This window comes from Oncorhynchus keta, chromosome 35 (assembly GCF_023373465.1).
Source record: "Oncorhynchus keta strain PuntledgeMale-10-30-2019 chromosome 35, Oket_V2, whole genome shotgun sequence".
NCBI classification, from domain to species: Eukaryota; Metazoa; Chordata; class Actinopteri; order Salmoniformes; family Salmonidae; genus Oncorhynchus; species Oncorhynchus keta.
Window position 1 is genome coordinate 13,499,416 of NC_068455.1, and position 12,430 is coordinate 13,511,845.

Here is a 12,430-nt window from a genome sequence, read left to right on the forward strand (position 1 = left end):
GGATTTTCCCCAAACACAACACGTTGTATTTAGGACAAAAAGTGAATTGCTTTGCCACATTTTTGCAGTATTACTTTAATGCTTTGTCGCAAACAGGATGCATGTTTTGGAATATTTTTATTCTGTACAGGCTTCCTTTTCACTCTGACATTTAGGTTAGTATTGTGGAGTAATTACAATGTTGTTGATCCGTCCTCAGTTCTCCTATCACAGCCATTAAACTGTTTTAAAGTCACCATTGGCCTCATGGTGAAATCCCTGAGCGATTTCCTTCCTCTCTGGCAACTGAGTTAGGAAGGACACCTGTATATTTGTAATGACTGGGTGTATTGATACACCATCCAAAGTGTAATTAATAACTTCACCATGCTCAAAGGGATATTCAAGGTCTGGTTTATTAAAACATTTTTACCAGTCTACCAACAGGTGTCCTTCTTTGTGAGGCATTGGAAAACCTCCCTGGTCTTTGTGGTTGAATCTATATTTGAAATTCACTGCTTGACTGAGGGATCTTACAGATCATTTTTATGTGTGGGGTACAGAAATGAGGTAGTCATTAAACTATTATTGCACACAGAGTCCATGCAACTTATGTGACTTGTTCATTGCAAAAAACATTGCAAAAAACATAATTCCACTTTGACATTATGGGGTATTGCGTGTAGGCCAGTAACATTTACATTACATTTACATTTAAGTCATTTAGCAGACGCTCTTATCCAGAGCGACTTACAAATTGGTGCATTCACCTTATGACATCCATAACAAAAATATCTAAATGTAATCAATGTTAATATCCCTGTGAGCCTTCCAGGCCCATGTTGCCCAGGGTTAAGAACATACATTGTAGATTAATAATATGACATTGTATTGCATTACACCCTCTAAATGTATTCCATGTGACCAACATGTCTAATATGTTGTTAGTAATATTCTTTAAAATAAAATGAGAACACCTTTTTGTAATTTTTTTTTTTTTTTTTACATATAATTTTGAGATCTGGCCACGGACGCAACTTTGAGTCCCCCCCACTTTAAGAACCCCTGTTGTAGTCTACATGTATTCACATGTCTCAAAGGATTTCCTGTTGTCTGATACAAACTAAGCCATCAAATTAAACAGTGTGACTACTGCTGTTCACTGTCCTTTAGGTTGCTTTAACTGTGACCTCTACCCTGGGCTAAGTTCATGAAGATATACTTACAACGTAGTTTGTCCACTATTTTCCCTCCACACATAGTCGTCAACATTGCCTTCATCGAGAAAATGCTCAGCTTCCCGTGGCCTTCACTAAACACACAAACAAACAATTTGGAAAACGTATCTATTCACAACTGAAACACACACACTCATCATACCGACAAAGGAGAAGCCTCTTCCCTGTTCAATAAAGCAAAGACTTTCCTCCCCATGATTTGATAGCTTTAGCTTGTTGACCACAATATAGAACTTATGAATATATCTTGACCATGTTGTCTGAAGGCCCAGAATCATTTGAAGGGGAGAGTTCACAGTTCAGTCCAGCATACTGATGACTTTAGTCCAGGTAGACACAGACACATTAATTTGATATATTTACAGTCTGGACTCCAACATTGCTCATCCTAATATTTCTATATTTCTTAATTAACTCCATTATTTTCAGATGTGTGTATTGTTAGATATTACTGCATTGTTGGAGCTAGGAACACAAGCACTTCGCTACACCCGCAATAACATCTGTTAAATATATGTATTCCATAGTAAGAAATTATATCTTGTGGGCCTCCCGAGTGGTGCAGCATCTCAGTGCTTGAGGCGTCACTACAGACCTGGGTTTGATCCCAGGCTGTCTCACAGCCGGCCATGACTGGGAGACCCATGAGGCGGCAGACAATTGTCCCAGCGGCGTCCGCGTTAGGGGAGGGTATGGCAGGATGGGAGTCCCTTTTCCTATCACACTCTAGCTACTCCTTGTGGCAGGCCAGGCGCCTGCAAGCTGACTTTGGTCATTCACTGGACGGTGTTTCCTCCGACACATTGGTGCGGCTGGCTTCCGGGTTAAGCAAGCAGTGTGGCTTAGCAAGGTCATGTTTTGGAGGACGCATGGCTCTCGACCTTCGCCTCTCTCAAGTCCGTAGGGGAGTTGCAGAGATGGGACAAGACTAACTACCAATTGGATATCAAGAAAAAGAGGTAAAAAAAATACAAATTAAAAAAAATCTCTAGTTCTGAAAATAAGGTGTTGCACCATACTTAAATCTACAGACATGTACATGCACTTTTCATACAGCAGTTCAAAGCAAATGTATACACGTCATCCTGCTCCCTCTGGCGCTCGACGTCGCCGGTCGACAAACCACCGGTCCTGGCAACCCACATTGCGCACACCTGGCAACCATCATTGCACACACCAGGCAACCATCATTGCACACACCAGGCAACCATCATTGCACACACCTGGCAACCATCATTGCACACACCTGGCAACCATCATTGCATACACCTGGCAACCATCATTGCACACACCTGGCAACCATCATTGCACACACCTGCTCCCTATGGTAACGCACACCTGGACTTCATCATGACCCTGATTACTCTCCCTTCATATAGCCCTCACCAACCTCCGTCATCAGGCAGTATTGGTTCTGTTTTCATATCCAGACACTTCTCTTGTTTGGTAACTCTCCACGTTCGTTATTATTAAAAACTCACCATCTGCATCTGCTTCCTGACTCCCTGCATCGTCGTTACAACACAATGTACGAAACATTAAGAACATCTTCCTAATATTGAGTTGCACCCCTTTTGCCCTGAGAACAGCCTAAATTTGTTAGGGCATGGACTCAACAAGATGTCAAGCGTTCCGTGTTGATTCCAATGCTTCCCACAGTTGTGTCAAGTTGGCTGGATGTCCTTTGGGTGGTGGACCATTCTTGATACACATGGGAAACCGTTGAGTGTGAAAAACCCAGCAGCGTTGCAGTTCTTGACACAAACCGGTGCACCTGGCATCTAGTATTATACTCCGTTCAAAGGCACTTAAATATTGTGTCTTCCCAATCACCCTCTGAATGGCACACATACACAATCCATGTCTCAATTGTCTCAAGGAATAAAAATCCCGCTTTAACCTGTCTCCTCCCCTTCGTCTAAACTGAGTGAAGTGGATTTAACAAGTGTCATCAATAAGGGATCATAGCTTTCACCTGGATTCATCTGGTCAGTCTGTCATGGAAAGAGCAGGTGTTCCTAATGTTTTGTCCACTCAGTGTATAGTGTATGTAATATTCTATATCAAATGTATATCCTCTGTCTAATGTAGTGCACCTGTCATATGTAGCCACCATGAAGTTGAGGAGCAGACTGATGGACTGCTCTACGTTGATCTGGTGCACGGTGGGAAGACGCTTGTTGAGCTGGTAGTAGATGGAGGACAAGATGGTCTCCAGTCTAGACACGTTAATCTCTGCGTTGTGGTCCAGTGTGTTCAAACCGCTGTCACGGAACGCCTCGATCATGTTCCACACATCCACCAGGTGCACTGGGAGGAGGAGGGGAAAGATTGACAAAATAATAGATTTCTTCTAAATTAACTAATTACGTTCAAGTGTACCGTATTTGAAACAAACATATGTGACATTGTTGTGTGTACAGTTCAATAAGTTAGGAGAGTAAGATCTTCAGTAAAGGAAACTAAAAGAGCCCGACAGCGAGTACTTACGGTTGCATCTTTTCTGCACGAATCTTAGCTTGCAGGCCGTCCTATAGGTTGACAGTCTGATGACGTCAAAGTTTTGTCCCCCTGATAAAAATAAAAAGATGAATCAACAAACTAACACAACCGCACACACACACAAAACCCACTGTATGGGGAATGTACTGTACAGTGTAACGTGAATGGCTTGGCTAAGACACAGCAGTGTGAATGATTAGTACTGGTTTTCCTCTGGAGATTTCACTCAGACAGTGCATGTAGTGAAGGGGTTCTCAAACGTTTTGGGGCCGGGGACCCCTTTTGTGATAGCAAATTCATCAGGGACCCCTTTATAGTCAGAACACAACTCAAGTAAAAAAACAATAGCATGCAGGGAGTTGTACTATGACTTTGGCAGTGCATTGCCGGATGAACCAAGTCTAGGGCCCTGGCAAAGGCAATTTTAAAGGCTCTCTCTTGGCATCGGAGATACATTTTTGCAGTTTTCAAGCAAATGTAATGCAATGATACACATTTTGTCAAGGGGAACAAAAATGCAATGTTGCAGCTTTAAAGCTAATACCCTGCAATTCTACACATTTTGCCATGCGGCAGAAAGAAAGCTTTGCCGTTTTAAAGCTTAAATTACATTGCATTTATAGTTGAAGTCTGAAGTTTTCATAAACCTTAGCCAAATACATTTAAACTCACAATTCCTGACATTTAATCCGAGTAGACATTCCCTGTCTTAGGTCAGTTATGATCACCACTTTATTTTAAGAATGTGAAATGTCAGAATAATATTAGAGAGAATGGTTTATTTCAGCTTTTATTTCTTTCATCACATTCCCAATGGGTCAGAAGTTTACATACACTCATTTAGTATTTGGTAGCACTGCCTTTAAACTGTTTAACTTGGGTCAAATTTTTCAGGTAGCCTTTCACAAGCTTCCCACAATAAGTTGGGTGAATTTTGGCCCATTCCTCCTGACAGAGCTGGTGTAACTGAGTCAGGTTTTTAGGATCCTTGATCGCACACACTTTTTCAGTTCTGCACACAAATTTTCTATAGGATTGAAGTCAGGGTTTTGTGATGGCCACTCCAATACCTAGACTTTGTTGTCCTTAAGCCATTTTGCCTTTGGAAGTATGCTTGGGATCATTGTCCATTTGGAAGCCCCATTTGCAACTAAGCTTTAACTTCCTGACTGATGTCTTGAGATGTTGGTTCAATATATCCACATAATTTCCCATGCTCATGATGCCATCTATTTTTTGAAGTGCACCAGTCCCTCCTGTGGCAAAGCACGCCCACAACATGATGCTGCCACCCCCGTGCTTCACGGTTGGGATGGTGTTCTTCGGCTTGCAAGCCTCTACCTTTCTCCTCTAAACATAACGATAGTCATTATGGCCAGTTATATTTGTTTCATCAGACCAGAGGACATTTCTCCAAAAAGTGTGATCTTTGTCCCGATGTGCAGTTACAAACCGTAGTCTGGCTTTTCATGGCGGTTTTGGAGCAGTGGCTTCTTCCTTGCTGAGCAGCCTTTCAGGTTATGTCAATATAGGACTCATTTTACTGTGGATATAGATACTTTTGTACCTTTTGTACCTTTGCTGTTGTTCTGGGATTGATTTGCACTTTTCGCACCAAAGAACTTTCATCTCTAGGAGGCAGAACGCGTCTCCTTCCTGAGAGGTATGATGGCTGCGTGGTCCCATGGTGTTTATACTTGTGTACTATTGTTTGTACAGATGAACATGGTACTTTCAGGGGTTTGAAAATTGCTCCCAAGGATGAACCAGACTTCCCATGATGTTAAGCAAAGAGGCACTGAGTTTGAAGGTAGGCCTTGAAATACATCCACAGGTACACCTCCAAATGACTCAAATGATGTCAATTAGCCTATCAGATGCTTCTAAAGCCATGACATCATTTTCTGGAACTTTCAAAGCTTTTTAAAGGCACAGTCAACTTAGCGTATGTAAACTTCTGACACACTGGAATTGTGATACAGTGAATTAATCTGTCTGTAAACAATTGTTGGAAAAATGACTAAAAGTATATGTCCTAACCAACTTGCCAAAACTAGTTTGTTAACAAGACATTTGTGGAGTGGTTGAAAACTAGTTTTAATGACTCCAACCTAAGTGTATGTAAACTTCTGACTGTATGTGAAAATAAAATCATTTTGGGGGAATACAAGAACTATTGAGTTGAAAAATGTATAATTGGTGGAGTACCTGTGGATACCAATATCCCTGTGAGCCTCCCAGGCCCATGTTGCCCAGGGTTAAGAACATACATTGTAGATGAATAATATGACATTGTATTGTATTACACCCTGTAAACTTATTCCACGGATCCCTTAGCCAAGATTTGTTTAATCTGCTGTTGCTAATGTAAAAACAAAAATGTTAATATATGCATTTGGAGATCTGGCCTCGGACCCCCTGCAGTACCTCTGCAGACCCACTTTGAGGAATCCCTGATGTAAAGGGGAATGTACAGTATAATGCTTTACTGTGCACAGCAGATTATAACAGTGTGTAAATTAATAGTAAAAGTTTGGCTCTGGAGCTCCGTCTACTCACTCATCTCCATGAAGAGTTGTCTCCTCTCCACCATGGCCGTGCCTCGTTTACTGCGTTCTTCTATCATTCTGGGGGGGTACCACAACAGGCAATAAGCACACATTACCTTCTCACTACGTAATTACATCATCATTGTAGACAATATACATTATCAGTCTTCTCTGCCCTCTATCATTATGGGGAAATAAACCAGCAAGCATGCATTACCTACTCATTACATACATTGTAACCATTGTAACCATTATAGCCTTTGTACATTCAAGTTAAAGCAGTAGTGTAAAATATGAATCTAACTGATCCTGTATACTCTATACACTCTAAGTATGTATGTATCATATATGGAATGTTCAATCATGTACAACACATACACTCTTAGAGAAAAAGGGTTCTTTGGATGTCCCCATAGGAGAACTCTTTGAAAAACCTGTTTTGGTTCCAGGTAGAACCCTTTCTGTGGAAAGGTTCCTACATGGAACCCAAAGAGTTCTGCCTGGAACCAAAAAGGTTCTACCTGGACCCAAAAAGGATTATTCAAAGGATTTTCCTGAAAAAAAGTTATAGATCTGTAATTTTTCCATTGAAAGCAAGTCTAAGAAGCGGTAGAGCTGCTCTATTTCGATGTTTCCAGTTCTTAAGTTTTGTTTTGCATCCTATACTTTCGGTTTTGTACACCAGCTACAAATACAATATTTTGGGTTGTTGAAAAATATATTTCACAGCAGTTTAGATGGTACAATGATTATCAACACATTAGAAATACATTGTCACAAAGTGAAATTAGGCAACTTTTAAGATATTTAGTAACCAGGAAATGGAGCGATTTCTCCATATTTTCAGAAAAAGTTAACTTAATCTACTGATGATTTTATCAGATAAAAATCCCAGAGGTATTTATTTACCTGTCGCTGCCTGAATATTAAACAAAGTGAAGCATTAACTGCTGCTTCCCCTGTGGAGAGAAGAACATTCATAGAGTTAGCTAGTTGGTTCCTTAACATTCTGTGTCTGTTATGCTCTGTAGTAGGAGAAGCAATCCTTCCAGACAAAATGGGTTTGACTTTTAACACCCTCCCTTCAAGGACTAAATTAACTCTACCAAACATGTTTTTTTTGACAGCAGAACTATAGACGTCTTAGTAATTCCAGGGAGTAAGCTATACTCTTAAGGCCGATGGAGAGGGGTGTTGACCGGGTAGGGAGAATAGGTGTGGAGGCCTGGGGGTCTGTAGTTCCAGGGAGTAAGCTATACACTCTCAGGCCCAGGGAGAGGGCAGGCAGGCTGGCAGGGACAGCCTGGAGGTCAGGAAGGCCACAAGGAGAAGGCCCGTGAATAGGTGTGCGAACTATTGAAATTAGAATGTTAGAAAAATCCATGTAAAATTGTGTGAGATGAAAACGGACAAACCAAAGGGTGTGCAATATATAATGGCAGTCAGTGGAAATTCTGAACCTTGTTTGAGTCTATTGAAATTAGAAAATTGGAAAAATCCATGTACCGGTAAAATTGTGTGAGATGAAAAGGGACAAACTAAAGGGTGTGCAATGTGTAGGCCCACTGAGGGGACATTCTGAACCTTGAGGTCAGTAGGTCACACGACGAAGGAGCAATTGAAATTCGAGAATAAAAAAACATTTGTACTAACTAATCCAACTAGGAATACAAAATGGTGCTCACATTTACACGTTTATTAGCTTTGCAATTTCCAAATCGTGAAAATAAGTGAGCATTTTTTCCAACATCATGACACTTATTTGGAGTCTGTGACTCAAGTGGTTTGAAAGCTATTGAGGTTCGAAAGCGCAAATATCTGTCGAATATCCAACCTGAAACTGGCTTTACATTTATCATTAAATTACATGTACAGATATATGGGCTTAAGCTACAGTTTACCGTAAATCAGAATGGGCGAATATCCAACCTGAAACTGGCTTTACATTGATCATTAAATTACATTTGCAGATATAGCTTAGGCTACAGCTTACCGTAAATCAGAATGGGCGGGTCTACTAAGCCATCATAAGGGTAAAGCTGTGGTTATTATGAAATTGATCGTAGTAATGGTTAGAGGTCGACCGATTAATCGGAATGGCCGATTAATTAGGGCTGATTTTCAAGTTTTCATAACAATCGGAAATCTGTATTTAAAAAAAAAAAAATGTACACCTTTATTTAATCTTTATTTAACTAGGCAAGTCAGTTAACAACAACTGCTTATTTTCAATGACGGCCTAGAAACGGTGGGTTTAACTGCCTTGTTCAGGGGCAGGACGACAGATTTTTAACTTGTCAACTCAGGGATTCAATCTTGCAACCTTACGGTTAACTAGTCCAACGCTCTAACCACCTGCCTCATGAGGAACACGCCTGTTATGTGAATGCAGTAAGAAGCCAAGGTAAGTTGCTAGCTAGCATTAAACTTAATCAATCATAATCACTAGTTATAACTACACATGGTTGATGATATTACAAGTTTATCTAGCGTGTCCCGCGTTGCATATAATCGATGCAGTGCGCATTCGCGAAAAAGGACTGTCGTTGCTCCAACATGTACCTAACCATAAACACCAATGCCTTTCTTAAAATCAATACACAGAAGTATATATTTTTAAACCTGCATATTTAGCTAAAAGAAATCAAGGTTAGTGGGCAATAATAACCAGTTGAAATTGTGTCACTTCTCTTGTGTTCATTGCAGGCAGAGTCAGGGTATATGCAACAGTTTGGGCCGCCTGGCTCATTGCGAACTAATTTGCCAAAATTTTACGTAATTATGACATAACATTGAAGGTTGTGCAATGTAACAGGAATATTGAGACTTAGGGATGCCACCCGTTAGATAAACTACGGAACAGTTCCTTATTTCACTGAAAGAATAAACGTCTTGTTTTCGAGATGATAGTTTCCGGATTTGACCATATTAATGACCTACGGCTCGTATTTCTGTGTGTTATTATATTATAATTAAGTGGATTTTGATAGAGCAGTCTGACTGAGCGATGGTAGGCACCAACAGGCTCATAAGCATTCATTCAAACAGCACTTTCGTGCGTTTTGCCAGCAGCTCTGCTGTTTATGACTTCAAGCCTATCAACTCCCGAGATTAGGCTGGTGTAACGATGTGATGTGAAATGGCTAGCTAGGTAGCGGACTAATAGCACTAATAGCGTTTCAAACGTCACTCGCTCCGAGACTTGGGGTAGTTATTCATCTTGCCCTGCATGGGTAACACTGCTTTGAGGGTGGCTGTTGTCGATGTGTTCCTGGTTCGAGCCCAGGTAGGAGCGAGGAGAGGGACGGAATCTATACTGTTACACTGGCAATACTAAAGTGCCTATAAGAACATCCAATAGTCAAAGGTATAAGGAATACAAATGGTATAGAGAGAAATAGTCCTATAATTCCTATAATAATTACAACCTAAAACATCTTACCTGTGAATATTGAAGACTCATGTTAAAAGGAACCACCAGCTTTCATATGTTCTCATGTTCTGAGCAAGGAACTTAAACATTAGCTTTCTTACATGGCACATATTGCACTTTTACTTTCTTCTCCAACACTTTGTTTTTGCATTATTTAAACCAAATTGGCAATGTTAACACATGTTTCCCATGCCAATAAAGCCCTTGAATTGAAAGGAGATCCCATTGGCCAATGAACCTGCAAAACGTTTAACGCCCCACTCAGCATACTGTCGACCAATCGCGTTCACGTTGTCATGCCAGGTACCACGGTCGCTAAGCCTATCGTCATTCAACCCCCTACTCAAGAGTCGAGGTATGAGTCGATTAATGTGCATATTTTCCTCGAACGTACGTAATGTCAGGATCCCAAAGCTATACGATATTACAAAGAACAAGAAAAGGATCTCAAATCTCGGAAAATATTTGTAATGTTATCATTTTTGTTGGGTTTTTGAGCTAGTGCCCAAATGACTCCCATTCAGTCCTTGGACACTCCTTGTCCCAGAATGCAACGCGCGACCCATTGACGACGTCTGGGCAACGTACACAATGGAAGTGAATACAATTCCAACTGAGTGTCCTATCTCCTCAAAGTATCTGTGGCTCGGGGCAAAAGGCCTACTATCTAGCTGGTTTAGTTCGTTAAGTAGCTAGTTATTTTCATGAATGGAAGTTCGATTTTAATAGGAGAACAACAATATTGACAATTGTTGTAGTTTCTGCTCATTGTTTTCAGGCTGTTTACATTGAGTGTTTAAAAAATAAAATAATTTTAACCTTTATTTTACTAGGCAAGTCAGTTAAGAACAAATTCTTATTTTCAATGACGGCCTAGGAACAGTGGGTTAACTGCCTGTTCAGGGGCAGAACGACAGATTTGTACCTTGTCGTGAGTGACTTTGTCATACTGCAAACCGAAGTCAACGCAGCAGAGAAATAGCCTACCTCCAGTTTCCAAACGGTCATCAATGTTGACAAAATCCTTATTTATTCTGCATTTTGACTAGCTAGGATTAATTATATGCAACTGTTATATGGATATGGCTGGCAGAAGCTGCAGGATCAATCTTTTCTCCCCGTGTCTGATTTGCATGTCGAGGAGAATGTTGCACTACTTGGCTAACATTTCAGATGCTCACACAGACCTTGTCCCGTTCGATCGAACAAATAATGGTTTATTACCAACACGGTACTGTAAACACATCGTGGCCTGTGTGTGCTTGTTTGCAGACTTTTTGTTTCACTTTGACAGTGCAACAGACCATAGTGCTTGCGCATGCAAATTCAGCGCACAAGACAGTCTAAAATATAATTTTGTTATTTGACTCTTCAAAATAAAAGCTTATTTGACACGTCAATTAGTTTTATTTGAGGTATATCTTTTTTGACACAAAAATACCCAAACTGCGCTCCATAGATGACGGTGATGATCACCCATCATCAAATGCCAAACGGCCTGAGCTATATCATCTGCATTATTAGGCATATCAGCGTTTTTAATATAATAAGGTCAACCTAAACGAAATGCAAATACATAGATGATAGTAGGCCTATCGCCAAGCATTACGTCATTCCACGGGTTTCATTTGCAATGAATGAACTCAAGCGCATCAGCCTCTATAGGAGCATCACAGCACACACTAAAATAATACATGTGTCAGTTGAATAGCGCAGTGATATATCTATCGCACCTTGCCGAGTAGGTAGCCTAGCTAATGACAACATCATTTGAAGTGAGTCAACATACGGAGGACGAGGGCTTATAGGGCTCGAAAGGCGAAAACATCATCCACGCTCTCGGTGACGAATCATTAGCTTTACAAGACTTTATGCGTCTCAGATCTGGAAGGAACCGAACGTCCTACGCGGCCATATTGCTGTTTTAACTCTCTATTTACATTGTTTCCGCAATATGAGTTTGTCGTGTGATGCATCTTAAAGGAATATGCGAAATGATAATGTGCCCTAAATATCTACCCTAATAAATGTGTAGTAGCCTAATTTAGATGTGCCTTCTCCACTCTATAGGCTATTTAAATGAGAATTGTACATACAATTAGCCTTACCAGTTTGAAAATCACGCCAGTGACGTTTATAGCATCAACATCAGATGAAGAGGATATAAGTAGTCAGGATATTTCCTTCGTGAATCATCGCTGCACTCAGTCTCACCTGTCTGTCCGCATTCGTTCGTTATTGCTGTCCGAGCAATGCAAAACGATTTATATTATACAAACACTGTACCATATCCAGTGCGTTTCCTGTTTCATAGCCTACGACTCAGAATTACGGTGGTGGCACAGATAGAACAATGAGACACATATTTCACCGGATGTATAAATGTGAAGCATCCGGTTGGCGTTTCCACTCACTACCAAATATGGTGATGAGAGGAAGCCCGATGGTTGGCAGTAGGAGACTTTACCCTTTGCCAAAGTCTCTAAAAATGCCGCTGTTTAGGGCGAATTTAGTTACTGCATACGTGCACTTCACACAGTATGAACAGTCTAGAACGCACAAATAGAATTTCACTAGCTCGTGCTTGGCTCTGCCCACTATGATTCATTGGAAACGACAGGCTCTGGTCTATCTTGTGTTAGTTATAAAAATCTTCGGTGGTGGCGTCTCATAAAAATGTACGAGCGCCGCGCTCTCTCCTCAGCATCATGAACAACCGAACACCCGAA

General features: G+C 40.8%; 1 protein-coding gene across 4 annotated transcripts in view; it reads right to left on the bottom strand.

Annotated features, from left to right (window-relative positions):
• Nucleotides 1-12,065, bottom strand: part of LOC118369046 (dystrobrevin beta-like) — a 63,644-nt gene extending 51,579 nt beyond the window's left edge. For 2 of the 4 annotated variants that reach the window (XM_052496604.1, XM_052496603.1), the window contains exons 1-6: nucleotides 11,810-12,059; nucleotides 7,178-7,227; nucleotides 6,279-6,346; nucleotides 3,708-3,788; nucleotides 3,314-3,527; nucleotides 1,206-1,291 (exon numbers count right to left, since the gene is read on the bottom strand). In XM_052496604.1, coding sequence (XP_052352564.1) covers nucleotides 1,206-1,291; nucleotides 3,314-3,527; nucleotides 3,708-3,788; nucleotides 6,279-6,345 — 448 coding nt within the window. In that variant the 5' untranslated portion in view covers nucleotide 6,346; nucleotides 7,178-7,227; nucleotides 11,810-12,059. Of the gene's footprint in view, nucleotides 1-1,205; nucleotides 1,292-3,313; nucleotides 3,528-3,707; nucleotides 3,789-6,278; nucleotides 6,347-7,177; nucleotides 7,228-11,809 lie in introns of all 4 variants that reach the window. The other 2 variants (XM_052496602.1, XM_052496601.1) reach the window with 2 other exon arrangements.
• Between the last annotated feature and the right edge of the window lie 365 nt (nucleotides 12,066-12,430).